A 15,611-nucleotide genomic window follows, 5' to 3' on the forward strand; every position below is an offset into this window, starting at 1 on the left:
ACCTTCAACCATTCTAAGTGAGCTTGGCTCCAGAGCAGTAGGGAAGGACCAGGCACTATCACTCTCCCTTTGGGCAGCTGATGGCCCAGCCTTACACTCACCTCTCACCCCTTTTTCACCTCCCACTTGCTCCAAGAGGGTTGACCCAGCTCCCTCCCTCCCTCCCTCCCAGCCTCAGCCCAGAGCCGAGACCACAGGAAGTGGCAGAGTGGCACCCCCAGCCCTGCCATCCCCTGCGCTGGGCAACAAGCTCCATTGGCCCAAAATCACCACACTTCTGGGAGCCACAACTCCCAGAGCAGCTGACCCCCTCCCTCCCTGGGGCACAGGCAGAAAGCATCAGCACAGACATGCTAGAGGCAGAGTTTATTACACTACGCAGGCTAAGAACCCCTGGGCAAGACCCCACACGGGTAAGAATTGAACCAGCTCTTTATCAAAAAGTTAATACTATAGTCAACCCCAGTCTCCTTTGGTCATTACAAAGCAAGAGAAATATTAAAAGAACAGTATTTATACACAGAGGGAAGCTGAAGAGAGTCTGTCCAGCCCTTTCCCCCCACCCCACTCCCAGCACGTTCCGGTGCTCGGTCTTGTGTCTCTCAGGAGCAGCAGAGTATCAAATCTTCACGAGATGTTGGGTTGTTGGGGTTTTATTATTATTGTCATCAATAAAAGCAATAATTACCAAGAGCTGCCATTCCTGTTCCTCCCCAGGGAGGGCAGGGGGGGGCAACATCAGCTCGCCCCTGTGTGCCCCCCCAGTGCAGGGGATGGCCGTGCGCACGCGTCCTCTCGCCAGCGCACGCACGCAGCACAGCTGGCACAGGCCACGTGGTCTCTGATCCCTCGTTTGTATGCAGTCTTTTAAAAAAAATATTGTATTATAATAATAATATGAATTTCTCTTTCCGTTTTGTGTCTTCTGGAAAAAAAACAAAACAAAACAAAACAACAAAACAAACAAAAAACAAAACCAAAAAGAAATGTCAATCGTCCGTGAGGTCCTGCACAAAGAGGACTTCCGTGTGGCTGAGTCCGGCCTCCTGCAGCGTGGGGGGGTTGGGCCACTCCTCTGTAGGGAGGCAGGGCAGGACACGGCGAGGGAAGTTGGCCTCAATCTGGAACTTCTCAGGGCTTTCTTTCAAGGAGAACAGGAAGTCGTGGATCACCTGGGAATGAAGCACAGGAATAACTGCCAGCTGGGGGAGCAGTGACACAGCCAGAGCGAATCCCTGGCCTCTCGAGGGGGAAGGTTACCAAATTTGCACCATCACTGCACTGTAGACCTGAGACAGCCATTTCCTTGGCACACATGAAACTGGGCTTGGCACAGAGCACTTGCTGAGTCCAGAGACTGTTTGTGCCTCTTCCTACGCCTTTATTTCTCAGGGAGCAATGGAACTGTAAAATGTTAAGGGTTGGAAGGGACGTTAAAGATCATCTAGTCCCACACCCTGCCCTGCCATGGGTGCAGACACCTTCCAGCTTTTCAGGAGTTAAAAAAGCTCCGTCCATTTTCTCCCCTCTTCTAAGCTGGTGGGAGCAGGCCCCACAGCACTCTCCTTACTGAGCAGCAGCTCTGTCTGGCAAGGCTCTCAGCAAACATCACCATTTAGCAAAGTCCAAGGGAAATAAAGCTTTGCAGAGCCACCTGCAAGTCTCTTCATCCCCTTGCTCTGGAAGGCCCCTCAGCTCTGCCCCAAGCTCACCGTCAGTGACTGTGTGAAGTGGAATCGCCGCTCCACTCTGGAATCATTAGGCAGCTTGAAAATGATCTTGACGCTCTCCGGGTCGTCAGGATGTGGCTCTGGAGGGAGGCATTCCGACTTCCGCTCCTTCTCCTCCTGCAGTGTCTGCAAGGCAAAGGGGGAGCAGGAGCAATGGCTGTGCTCTGAGCTGACCTTTGTGCCTGTCCCTGCAGCACAGCTGCTCCCAGAGCCTCGAAGGATGCTCAAAGCCCCAAGCAAGACAAGCAATTCCTACAGCAGGCCACAGGACACTGCAGCCTCTCCTGCTACCCCCCTCTGCTCTCACCTGTCGCCGTCTCTCCTCTGCCAGTTTTTGCTGCTGCACTTCCTCCTCCTTCTTCTTCTTCCTCTCCCGTTCCTCCTTCTTCTTGCGCTCTTTTTCCTGGTCTGCACGCAAGGATGCCAGATATGCCTCGTCCTGCTGCTGCCTCAGGACTTGGGTTTGGTTCCTCTCTTCCCTGCAAACGTGAGTGGGAAGTGGTCAGGGCTAACAGGCCCTAAAGTGAGGGGGTGGCAGGCTGAGGGCAGACCCAAGGACAGTCTCCAACTCATTAGAGCACACAGCAGGTAATGCCTTGGGGTACCACAAGCTCCCAAAAGGCCAAGCCAGGTCCTCACAGTCCCCCACACACAAACTGCTCCCCAAGGGTGGTGAAACTGAACTTAAAAGGCTTCTGAGCTCCTGCAGCTTGACAGAGCTGACCGACAGCACAAAAACAGTGCCCAGGATTCCTGCCTCATATTTGAGAGTCTTCCTGGTTTTATCTCCTTTAGGTAATCCCTTTCAGAACACATTTCAGAAACCAAAACATATTACTGAGGGAAGAGGAGGGAAAAACAGAAGATCAGAAGGTGAGATCCTGTTTTGGACACAACCTGTACATCCCCATAAGAGTCACCAGGGACTTGTGAGGCCCCACCAGAAAAGCAGACAGAGCTCAGCACAACCAGGGCAGCTGCATGCACTCATCAACTGGCTGTGGACACCAGCTCTCCTGCCTGCAATGCCTTTGCTCCCACTGGCTACTGTCCAAGCTTTCCCTGCAAAGCTCCAGCATGCCAAGGGTGTGCTCCAATTGCAGAGAACAGAGTACTCACACCCACCTCTCAGTGGTGGGATTGTGTGTGCAACACATCTGGCTCCCTGGCTATAGGGTGGCCTGAATTTATGGACTGATGATCCCCCTGGGAAGAGGAGAGCCCGTGGGCTGTGTTACAGAACAGAAGGTGCTGAGCTGTGTGCCTACACACGGTGTCTGGAGGGAGGAAGGGGACAGAGCAGAGCCTGCCTCGACAAGGTCTGTGTTACTGGAGCTCTGGTCCCACCCTACCTTTCCAGGCGCTCGGACACCAGGTATGTCTGGTTGGCATCCATGATAAACATCAGCTGGTTGATGAGGTCATCAGCCTGGATGAGGCCTTCCAGCCGCCCAACCACGGTCATCCTGCGGTCCTTGAGCATGATCACAGCCAGGAACGGGTACGTGTTCTCCCGCAGAGCCTGGGACACTGGAACAGGGACAAACGTCACTGCCCCGTCCTGAAGGGCCACCAAGGGGTACAGCACAAATGCTTCCCATCACTGAGGGCCAAGGAAAGCACCTTCCCCAGATATTCTCTCTTCCAAGGCAGAAAAGGCCTCAGGCTCCATTTTGAAAATTAAACCCTATAAGTCAGCAAAGGGAGAAAAAGGCTTTGGAGCAGAGAGACCGATGGGAAAAAACCAGCTTTGAAGTAACCAAAAAAGGCCCTTTAACTCAGGCAGGAAGGAAGTAAATGGCTCTGAATGTCCATTCAAAATGCGACAAAGCCATGGGTTTAAACTGCAGGAAGAGAAACACAGGACAAGCACATGGAAACACTTGCTCAGGTGACTAGGGATGGTTGGACTCTGGAAGAAACTGTCATGGGGGAGATGGTAATATGTCCATGTTGAACATTTCTGAACAAATTTTGGTTGGTTTTGCTGGACGCAGGCTCTGAAGCCGGGAATGGCGCAGATTAGGGGCTTAAGTTACTTGTCATATATGGCTGCTGATCCCCTCCTTAAAACACACGTGGTACATCATGCAACTTGGAGCCATTGTCACCAGTGGAGCCCTCCAAACAAAATCAGAGCAGCTCAAGGATTAAATGGAAGGCCACAACCCCTTCCAGCTCTGCTTTCCAGGCTGTGACTCCAAAGCATTGCAGCAATGAAACAGGAATAAGTCAAAGACTGTCTCCTCACAGAGCTGCTCTCTCAAGTTGTTGGTAACTGGGAGCAGAACTATGGAGCCAAGACTGACCCAAATTCAGCATTTTCCTGACCAGAACTGGAAGTTGAAAGAAATGGTGGAAAGAACATGGGAGGCATGAACAGAACTTTAGGAAAAAGGCTCCACTTGCAGCAAAACCTTACCAAAATGCTATCAGGTCAGGTATCAACAGCTCTCAATGACTTGTGGGCTTTTGAGGAGACACAGAGACTGGGTGTGGATTAAGATGACTGTCTCAGAAAAGAAAAGAATGTACCTAACAAGTCCTTCCTGGCCTCAGGCATCATAGGAGCCAGTGCTAAGGACACATCTAGTAGGATGCTTGTTTCTGCACTCAAGTTTATCCCCAGCACATACCCACCAACTCCCACTGACAAGGCACTGAAAGCAGCCTGAATGCCCACAGCAATGAGCACAGAACTAAGACTGCTGAGAAACACAGAACAGCGGAGGTGAAGGTCAGAATGCATTTCCCTGGCAGCCAAACCTTTTGAGATATCGCAGGAAACCAATACATGTACTCCCCCATGCAATCCTGAAATTTCTTGTCTACTTGCACTAAATACAACCGTGTTTCACATGTGTAAATTTGTCAAAGAGCATCTGGCTTGTTCCAGAGACAGAAAGGGACACATAAAGCCCAGGAAGGACACACTCACCTCTGTATCCCTCTGGTTTATTGGTTGAGCAAGCCCAGAAGAGCATTCTAGTGTTGATGAGGGTGATGACCTCAGGTGCACACAGTGTATTGCTGAGGGATGAGAAGAGACCATGTGAGGGAAGCTGCATTTCAAGTGCAAAGACAACTTTTTGGGAAACTCTCCTACCTACCGGCAGAACTCATCTGTGTCTTGGTGGTCATCTCCATGAAGATAAACCAACAGGAAGCGCAGCTCCCGCTTGGCATCATTCAGTGCCTTGGCATAAGAGCAGAGGAGGTAAAGTTACAGGGTCTCTGGGCAAGGGGAAAGCAGCACCCACAAGGCTTGTGTGACCCAGGCCATTATTCTGCCACTAGAGTGGTTCTAGTGAAGCAGCAGTGGAGGATGAACCTGTCAGACCTAAATAAGCCTTTATTTAAGAGGGCTATAATGGTGTTCTTTCATATCCTTTCAGGATGTGGCTTTGGAGAACACTGAACTCAGAGTGAAACCGAGTAGGCAATGACATGGATTGGCACCCCAGCTGCTTGCCAGACTCAGCTGGCAGTGAAAAAATTCCTTCACCCCTTGGACTCCCAGCAGCCAAGGCTGAGCTTTCCACTCCAGCCTGTACAGGACACAATCTTCAGGTCACACCAAATGAAAATTCTATTAAAACAGGTAATAAGTAATGCTGCAGGCCCCCCAAAAACCAGACAACAAAGAAAAAAATCCCTCCATTTCCACATCTACAGTGTCTGGATTCCACCCACCCAAGAGCATTTTTAACAAGACCACAGGGTAAGTGCACAATATGCTCCCTGTTTTACTGGCACCACATTTTGGTAGCCTAACCATTCCAGGATTATTTAAGTTTGGATTCCACGAATGACAGAGGAGCCTAAAAGAGCTGCAGAGGCGGTGAGCTCCATCACTGTGCAGTGTGGAGCAGACAGGGACTTGACACTTTTTTCCCAGGCATTTGGGAAGCAGTGCTGATCCAACTGTCTGATGGGATGCACTGCAGGAGACCCCCTCCCTTGGCCAGGCTGAGAGAAGCTGTGGAAGAAGCAGTGTCCATGGAGACATCCCTCTTCTACAGAGAGCCCCCTCAGATTTGATATACGGAACACTCACCTCCCATAATTTCTTAGGGGCTCCCTTTCAATTTTGAGGCCCTGCACTGTTGTGAAGTTGCATTGTGATACAAGCCCAGGGAGTTAATCCCAATTTGGTGAACAGAAGGACAGACTCTGGCACAGCACACCAGTTTATAAAAACAAAGGCAGGATTACAAAGAAAAGCTGTTGGCTACAGAGTCACACAGACGGTCGAGGAACAGCCAGAGCAGCTTTGCTTTCCAACTTTGCAGGCTTGGCAAATCATCAAGCCTGGCAGACACTGGTTTCCCAATACACTTATTCACTAGCTCTCCATTACCCTGTTAAGAGAGTTCAGGGACAAATGCTGGGCTTGTAGATGAAAAGTAGTTTTGCCATGTAGGCCCTGATACCATGTGGCAACATCCCCTCTCTCCACCTCCCAGGATCTATGCACCAACACGTGACACTGACCTGGCTGTAAGTTCCCTGGTAGAAGACAGGGTGTGTCCTCCCATATTTTTCCTCAAACATATGAATAAACGAAATAATGTCACCCACTGGGTCAGTGACCCGACTACGAGGATCAGGGCGTATAAAACGCAGAGCAAACCTAGGAAGGAAGCAAAGGACACTGGAAATTCAGCTCACTGACTTCCTGAAGAACAGGTTTTCTTTCTCACAGACAGCCACTGGGATTCATAAAGAGGAAAAAAGTCACAGCTGAGACCCTTGAACATTTATAATCTGAACCTAAACTGACACCTGCTCCAAACTGATACCACTGCCAAAGAACCAACCCCCCATCAAGTATCATCTCATGCCAGGCATCAGTAAGGATCCGAATTGTGTGTGATTAAACAGTTTCAGCTTCCTCTGAAGCATCAGGCACAAGCCACACCAAAAATTGGAGGTTTGAGGAATTTAGTCAAAGATAGACTGTTAAAAGCCACACAGTTTTGTCCAGATAACTTTGAAAACTGTATTTCTGCTAATCCAGAACTAACGATTCCAATGTACAAAGAGCTGCAGAAAGTGAACGTTACACTAGGAGTCCTATGAAACTGTCATTCCTCTGAGGCTGAAGAAGGTCCACTGCAAGGCAGATATCAGTGTTGCTTAGTTCTACTGATGCACAGAAGATACACTGAATTTTGGAAATGCCTTTAATGGGGAAAAAAAGTAATACAACAGGGAAAACTGCCAAACCAGTGCAGATGGCAAGACTGCTGGCTATTTACCGCCCTTACCATTCCCTTTTTCCTCTATCAGTGCTGTAAGGAGACAAGAATTAGTGCTTTGGGGCAGTAAAGGGAGAAGAGGCAACAGACACCAAAGGGAATAAAGCAGAGGTGTTTACAGCCTGGGTTTTGCCAAGTAACATCCAGGAATTAGGGCAGGTTAACCTGCAGCCCAGCCCAACAGGACACGATTCTGATGTTTGTCCAAGAACACCAAACAGTTGGACACTGTTTTGCAACCCCTTTGTGTGGCACTCAGACTGTAAAGCTGCGTGGAGTTAGAGCTCCAATTAAACACTTCACATATGGAGCTGCAAGGTGCTCTTTTCTCTATAATAAGATTTATTTCTTACTAAACAGCATAGGAACTTTACAAGGCTACAAATAACGCCAGTTAAAGAAACAAATGGAAAATCTGCCATGAGGCTTAAAGATGTAAGTGACAGAGATCCAGCCAAATCTGAGCTACTGTGTTCCCTGATGCAGTCAATAAGTGAGTCAGCACAAACAAGGACTTACCTAAATATATCAAGTAACGTGTAATAGGTAAATCGGAATGGAAGCATTATGAAGTAGTAACCCCATCCTAACAAGCCCTGCAATTACAAATAAGGAATTAGAACAGTCTCTACCCCTGCTACAGCAAAGTGTCCACCAACACCATGCACCCAGGCACACGTGGAGTATCAGTGCTCCAACCACAAGAAAAAAAGCCTCAGTGATAGCTCCTGGCTTCAGACGTTCAAATCAAACGTGACCAATGTGGTTCACTCATAATTCACTGTGACACATCTGGAAACTGGTCTCACTGACTATTCAAACAGCAATGCTTTTGCTCTGTGCTAATTTTCTTAACCATACAAAGACATTAACAGCACCAAGTCTTAAAGGTGCTTGTGCAAATTCATTTGTGAAACATTAATGAAAGTAATTGATACTGTATTCTAGTTAATACAAATTTAAGGGGGGCTCTAAAAAGAAAACATCATCACTGCCACATGGAGGGGACAGTCCTTTGTTCCAATTCAACTGATCAAAAAACTTTACTACACCAGAGCAAGACAGTCTATGACAAAAAAAATGCTCTCATACTGTGAATCACACCATGAAGAAAATCTCCACAGCAGCAACAAAAACGGAAGGAATAGCTCTACATTTTGTTTTCGTAAGATAAAGTATTTAGAAGGGAGATAACAGCATGCAAAGAAAACAATTTCTTTCCCTGCTTGCAGATTCTGTGTTCATAGTCAGCCAAGAAGCAGGACAAAATCCACTGTAAGATAACTTGCCCTTGGCTGTGGCCTTGAGACAACGTAGCTGTAGATCCTGTGGTCAGCTGTATTGACCTGCAACGGCCGCAGCGGAGGAGGATTAAAGACACTTGGGACACCCTCTTGCTCATTCAGTCGGTCCTGCACAGCTGCCTTTGACACAAGAAAGAGCAAAGGGAGGTTTCAGGCATTTATGGTTTTTATACTTTGGACACTGACAGTGGGTATTACTTGTCCACAGCACTGGATACGCACAATTCCTGACAAACAGCAACCACCAGTGCTCTTTTCCATGTGGAAAGCCTTCTCCATGGCAGCGAGCACACAGGCTCCACGGGAGGCCACACCATGTGCCAGTCAAGGGATTGTTCACAGCCATAATGACTCTGCTGTGTTTGGCTGAAACCAGCTCTCCAGACGTGTGGAGATACAGCTCTAAAGAGCTACTTGGGTAAATCAAGGGGTGGACAGATTAATCTTACTGGTAGGGCCCCCCCTCTCCCATAGGGCTGCATTTAAGCCAGGTACTTGGAAACTGCTACAAATCTCATTTTCAGCGGTACCTCTATGTTCCAGTTGTGCTGCTCCAGCGTGTGGCGACATTGGTCCATGGACTCTATGCCAGTCAAGTCCTAAAGAAGGAGAATAAAAGCAGATGAGTGCCAGGAAGTGTTGCATTTTTACTGTTCTTTACAACAGATGAGCACATGATGGGATTTACCACAACACACTACCACAATGCCCATTTTTTAAGTGCCCTCCTCCGAGTTTAAGAGCAGAGCGACCTCAGCCAACCCAAATCCATAAACACACAGGAGGCCTCAAACAGGCCTTTGCACTCCTCCAGCATCAGCCAACTCTCAGTGTGCCCAAGGTCTGCCACTACAACAGCACTCAGCACAGTCAAGGATTTAACACAATACTGCCCACAGGCTTCACTCTGAAAAGTTGTGCTGGGCCAATGCCCTCATACATCACCTCGAACTCAAAATACAGACGAAGCATTTCTGAAAATTCAAGATGACTGGTACTCCACTCACTGCGAGCATAAACAGAAACTAAAACCAAAATGAGCCAGACTTTACTGAAGGTGATGTTTTCAGCATCACAGGGGAAGTAAAAAAAGTATAGTAAACAGTGTAGTAAAAAAAGCAGGAACAGTTCAACACAGGGCCCGAAACAGAAAATAGTCCAAACACACTGGCAAACCTCAAAGCCACTGGGCGTATTTTAACCCCGTGCCAATCAGCATTTCCGCACAGGAGATCAAACAATTGTGTCTGTTATTACAGGAAGCCACATCAATATCTCCCAAACAGAGACAAGCATTTGCTGAAGGGAACATCCCTGTCACTGTGCCACAGAAACATCTCTCCCCACTGCACTTGCTTTATGGTCTGAGCAGACATTTTCCTTGCTTCCTTGAAAAGCCCCTGCCACACTGACAGGCTGACCATTTAGGAATGCACTGAATTGCTTTTTTTACTGGAGAAGGATGGTGCATCTATTCCCGTCCCTGCCCCCATTCATACATTCCACATGCCATTTCCACCCGAGCAACAAACACTGGACAAATGCCCTATTCAATCTCTGGGCTCACTTCAAACTTCTGAGCATTTCTTGGCTTCCTCCTCATGAAGTCTCCAGATCACCAACTTTTCTCCAATCTATCGGGCAAAAATCATTGTTTCGTTCTGCTGCACAGAACCAATCAGACTGTTTAAAGCATTGTGACTGCAGAAGCTCAGAAAAAAAGCACTTCAAGTCGCTGTTCAGTGGTGTATAAATATTTATTAAAAAGTAAATCTGCAGCAAGCCTTGCAAGAGAACACTGCAGAACTGGATTTCATAGAAGAAATGAAGCTCAGTGAACTCAGCTGTTGCTGCTAGAATACCTTTGATTATCACTCAGTTTCATAATTTAATGTTTTAGTTTAGCTATCTTTCTTTAAAGATGTGCTTCACAGAGTAAAATTTAGGTTTTGTATTCTGACTTTATTTTTTATTTATTTTGCATTCTGACTTTATTTTTTTAACCTGAATTCCTACAGCAGGCACTTGTCTTTTTAGAAGGACATCATAAAAGGCACTGCAATCTACGCAATTAATTGACAGTGGAGTCACAGTGTGTTTATTCCAAAGCTTTGAAAGACTTCTGATCACCATCCCTCAACACCCTGGAAATTCTGCTGGTGTTTACAAAGTTTACAAGATTCAGAAACTCATTCACACCTTTGTCTCTAAATGCCTGGATTATCTGCGAGCACTAAGAACATCACTGAGCACTCCTTCCTTTTTAAATTATGCAAAATGCTTCTGCAGCTATAGGTCAGAAAGCAGCAGAACTATCAACAAGCATTTAATGAGCACTGAATCACTGCAGCATTTGCAAGGCCTCCTGAGCTCCAGAGACACCAGAGCCAGCCAACTTCACCCTTCCTGACCACCATCACAGTGACGGGCAGCTCTAGTCACTTCTCAGTCTTCTACACAAGGTCTCCAGGGAGGTGAATTTCCTTTCTTTTTTCCTTTAGCATCTTCATCCAGCTGCTCTCAACTCAAACCAGAAGAGACAAAACCACTCCAAGCAGCACAGTGCCAAGCGCTCCCACCTCTTGTCTGATCAGTGAGGCTGCACTTTATTAAACATTGCAGGAAAAAAAAAACTGCCTGTGCAAAGGCAGCTTTTAAAACTCAACACCTTGTTGGCTGTTACTCTGATGTGCTCCACCGGACACACCACAGCTCCAAGACGTTCTGGGAGACACACCAAGGTTCAGAATGACCCATGCCCGATGTAAGGAATGGCAGGACCACAGTTCAACTGCCACTTCAGACAACTCTTGCTGGCAAATACAGACACTGGTCATTATCATCCCCATGACATTCCTATGGCTGCTGCTTCACCAAATCATGCAAACAGATCAGAAACTTGAAATACCACATCATTTCCACTGCCCCCCTCACAGCATTTCTGGTGAACCTTGTTCAGCTGCAAACTGTTAAGCATGTGGCAAATGAGCACATTCTTTGTATCATCAGGACTAAGAGAATAACCAGCATCTTCAAACCTTGCTACTTGGATCCTACTTGCTGTGGTCTCTTATTAGCTGCCTTTAAGAGCAGTATCTTACAGACATAGTAAGTAGTTAAAGTTAGCTCAATTAAACCAGCACTCTCAAACCTTCAAATAAATCCAAGCTCAGCACAGTGGCTAATATTTCAAAGACAAAATACTGAAGTCCACAAATGCCAGGAAAATTCAATACCACCTTCTCAACCACCACACAAAGCAAGAGGGTTATTGTAAAGCATAATGAAGCTTTTGCTGGAGGTAATTATTTGTATCTCTCACCTTTAAGACTGCTCGGAATCGTCTCAATATTGAAGTAGTGGAAAGGACAATTCCACGCTTCAAAAGCAGAAGGAATACCCCTGAGTGGACAAAGGTTGTAAACCGGACTTGCAAAACTGTTGCCTCTGCAGATACACTCCAATGTTGAAACACAGCATGAGAGATGCAAATCCACAGGACTAACTGGCACTGCTCTTACTTCCCAGCCCACTGCCAAATTCCAGAGAATTATGTTTCCAAGGGTAAAGAACATCTGAGCTCTAACTGGAAAAAAGCCTCAAGAGTTTCTCATTGCATATTACAGCAAATACCTTTCTGAGGGTTTTGATCGATATACTGAGTGGGAAACACGCCTGGAGTTTCATGTTTCCTCCTTCCCCTAAATCAGAGCCATATCCAGCCCTGAGCATTGTGTTTTCCCCAGCTGAAGTCAGAGATGGTATCATAAGTGCCAACTCTTTTGCAAATAACACTCCATTACTCTACATTAGCATATTACAATATCAGACATCAGCCCAAGTGTAATGGGCACAGATCAATAACCAGATCTACAAAGGCTGCTCTGCTGTTTCTTCCATCTCCCAAATGAATCATATCTCCACAGCTTTCCTAAACTGTTCACATCAAACTTCTCCCTCCAAATGTCAGGACAGCAAGATCTTGACAGATGAAAAATTCAGATGCTTTTACTCCCTTACATTATTAGCCAGTTCTCTGGCAGTAAATGGCAGGCTGAAAGCAAAGAGGCTTTGTTGCTCTCATTTCAAGTTTATCCCAGTTCTCTCTACTGTTTTTTTTTCCCCTTCACTAACCTGCCCCAGCATGGTGCAGACAGCTGCCCTGTTCCAGCCCTGCCCACAAGAAGAAAGCTGCTGGTTTCAGCATTCTGCCAGCAAAGCTTTTTGTATGAGCACTACAGAACCCACCAAACAAACAGCAGTGGAATTAATGCAGAGCAGGCACTAACACAAAACTGTGCCAAACCGCTCAAGCCAGGACAGCACATTCACCTCTGCATGGAAAGGTGCACTTTCCAGCAGAAGTAGGATAAACAGTTTAGGGCAATAGCATCTTCACCCCAAACAGCTATTTGCTGGGTGAATAGCAGTGCTTGCTCAATGCTTCCCTCTGGCTCTCTATTTAACTGAGAGCCTTCTACTGTTCCTTACCTCATCTTTGTCACCCTGCCTTCTTTCCTAGTCTGCTCTCCTGCTCTATTCACACTGCAGTGGGATAGGACCTTCTGTGGAAGTTCAATGCTCTGTCGCCATGGAATGTTGTACAGCCTACTTATGGTGGCACATCACAAAGTGTGAAGTTATCCTTGAAAACACTGAAGTGTTCCCTGCAAAGTCAGCAGGATCCCTGAAGGCTTTCCAAGATGACTTGTAGCAGTGTTTCATAGCAATGTACAAATTATTTTAATGAGACTTAGCCAATCTCTCCAAACACCAAATTCTTCTTATTGGAGTCCAAGAAAAAAATCTCTTCCAGGTAGACTGATTTAGTTTCAAGGAAGCAGCAGGACTCACACCTGAAGCCCTTCTCAACCAGGTGTGACATATCAGAGGAGAAGAAATCACCAGTGGGGTCTGTCATTAGCCCTGGAGAAAGCTGATACAACATACCCCAGGAGACAGAAGAGTAAGGATTCTGGCTGGTTTCCAAGCCTTCTGGCCCACAGCTTTCACATCTGGCTCTGCACAGCAGTGGCCTCCTAACTGAAAAAATGTCTCCCCTTTATAGCCTGAGGAGTGTTTCCCTGTGTCTCAAACCAGGGAACCTGGACTAAAGCATGAATCCTTCCTTCTGCCTTCCTTCTCATTCCCTGCTAGCCCTCTACCCATGACAACACCAGGTAGCATTGGGAAACACGATTCTTTCACTTCATGCCCACAGTGGTTTGGAAATAGCAGCAGGGGCAGTGGTGAGAGCAGCTGGTCCCATCTGTCCAGACCAAGCAGATGAGCAAGAACCAGGGACTCTCACAGCAAGAGAACAGGACCTTTTGCACATCTACACGTGCAAAACCCTCACCTGCTCACCAGACAGTACAGGGACAGCAATGGCTAACAATGGTTAACACTGCCCTGTGCCCTTTGTCTGTATTTGACTGCTCACACAGCTCAATTACATTTAGAGGGGACATCTGCAAAGCCAGTTTCCTCATAGGACCAGCCATAGGAAAACAGTCAGCACCTTAATTAAGTCAAGTGGCTGTAAATCAGGTACAGGCTTGGGAAGTCAATGTGTGGAATGATGAACACCTGTGCTGTCTCACCTGGGGAAGGCAGGGCCAAATGCCTCTGGAGTCCCTTTAAACCTACGGTTACATCACACCAAAATTCCAAAGTACAGTATTGAAAAAATTAACGTAAAGCAAGAAAAGCAGACAAGACTCTTAAAAGTAATCACTGTATTTGTAAAAGAACTGCAATCCAAGGGACACCACATGATGTCCTACAGCTCAGAAACAAACCCAAGACACCTGAATGTAATTTTCATTGCTCAGCACACTTAATCACTCATCACTGAGCAACCCTAAGTATTTCAACTGCCCAGCACTGTTTTCTCCCTAATAAACCACATCTTCAGATTGTGTTTATGATTATTCATCTGCTACACAACCCGAGGCCTCGCAAACCAAAAGTTAAGCGACCCTGCCTGTGTTGTGAAGCAGACACAGATTAGATTATTACAGTCTCCAGTGGCGTTACCCAATCGTGAGGGGCAGGAACCACGTTCCACAGAAACCCACTGGGTAACTCTCCTTCGGTGCCAGGAAAGGCTCTCCAGCTACGGCAAGGAAAAATTTCAGACTAATTAAAATGGCCGGGACTTACCAAGGAGTTTTTCCTGCAGGGAGTTTACTCAGCAGTCACCTCTCACCACCCCAGTTAGCGACGACAGAACACCGCCCCGATAAAGTACTCGGGGCACGGAAATGACACTCACCCCGGCCAGGACTAGGACCACAGGTGTCTCTCCTCTCACCGTCGCCTCAGGCCCAGCCCGACACCCGGCTCCAAGACGGGCCTACCAGGCTCTGTGAGCCCCGTACCCCGACAGCGCGGGCGGGGCGAGCCCAGCTCAGCCCCTTCCGTGCCCATGCACCGCCTCCCCCGCTCCCGCCGGCCGGCACGGGCCCCCCGGGAACTGGCACCTGGAACTGCAGCAGCTTCTCGGTCTGTTCCGCCGTCAGCTCCCGTTCCTCAGGCGCCGCCATTTTGCCGCCGCCTCTGACCCGCCGCTCCGTCACTCTCCGGAAGTGACGTTACCCGCGCCCACTTCCACCCCGGCCCCGCGCGGCGTGGCCAATGGCTGTTTATCGGCCAGCGCCGGAACTGCTGGGCCGCATTCCGGACAAAACCGAAGTGCTCTAGGGCCTGTCCGGAAATGCCCGAATCCCATCGGCGGCGGTGGCCGCTCTTGGGCGTCCCCGGCGGGCGCACGTAAAGTTCCGAAGTGTGCCGAGCACCGCTCGCGTGTTCCCGGCGGACGCACGAGGAGTTCCGAAACGTGCCAAGGGCTGCTCGGGTGTTACCGGAGCAGGCCGGGGTTGGGGGGGCAGCCTGTGGCTGTCGGAGCGGGCCCGGAGCCCAAGGCGAGGGGCTGTGAGCCAGAGACCCCCGGGAGCTCGTTGTATTCCCGTCACCGCCGGGGCTGCCGGACACCCAGTGGGTCCTGCCCGGGCACCTCTGGTCCCGCTGGCTGGGTCCTGCCCGCTACCTCCGGTCTCGCCGGGTGGGTCCTGCCCGGCACCCCTCGTCCCGCTGGGCCGCCCCTGCGCCGGGCCCAAGATGGCGGCGGCCGCTAAGATGGAGGAGGCTGTGAGGGGCCCCCGCTCCCACCCGCAGCTACAAGCGCCCGCCTGAGGGGTCGGCGCGGCGGGACCGCGGTCAGTCGAGCCCCGGGGGAGGCAGCCGGGCAGCCCCGGTTCCCCGTGCCCGCTGCGGCTGGCGGGGAGGCGGGGCGGGCCCGCCCCGGTGCTGAT

At 48.7% G+C, this 15,611-nt stretch overlaps 1 protein-coding gene across 1 annotated transcript; it reads right to left on the reverse strand.

The window, feature by feature from the left end:
- Window positions 1-420: 420 nt before the first annotated feature.
- On the reverse strand, window positions 421-15,491 carry FAF2 (Fas associated factor family member 2). The gene is made up of 11 exons (XM_082291133.1): window positions 14,781-15,491; window positions 8,826-8,894; window positions 8,281-8,415; window positions 7,511-7,587; window positions 6,225-6,363; window positions 4,841-4,926; window positions 4,669-4,760; window positions 3,083-3,260; window positions 2,038-2,209; window positions 1,713-1,856; window positions 421-1,172 (listed from the first exon to the last, which is right to left on the reverse strand). The coding sequence occupies exons 1-11, from the start codon at window positions 14,841-14,843 to the stop codon at window positions 990-992; spliced, it is 1,338 nt and encodes a 445-aa protein (XP_082147259.1). The 5' UTR covers window positions 14,844-15,491; the 3' UTR covers window positions 421-989.
- Between the last annotated feature and the right edge of the window lie 120 nt (window positions 15,492-15,611).

The sequence above is a fragment of the Coloeus monedula genome (genome assembly GCF_965178545.1).
Source record: "Coloeus monedula genome assembly, chromosome: 15".
NCBI lineage: Eukaryota > Metazoa > Chordata > Aves > Passeriformes > Corvidae > Coloeus > Coloeus monedula.

Bases quoted from the DNA above. Each gene is read 5' to 3' on its own strand.
- FAF2 (XM_082291133.1), bottom strand. From the start codon at position 14,843: ATGGCGGCGCCTGAGGAACGGGAGCTGACGGCGGAACAGACCGAGAAG. The intron at 4,927-6,224 runs GTCAGTGTCACG...TCTTATGCCAAG, and splicing joins ACCAGGGAACTTACAGCCAG to GCACTGAATGATGCCAAGCG. The intron at 4,761-4,840 runs GTAGGTAGGAGA...CTCATCCCTCAG, and splicing joins GACACAGATGAGTTCTGCCG to CAATACACTGTGTGCACCTG.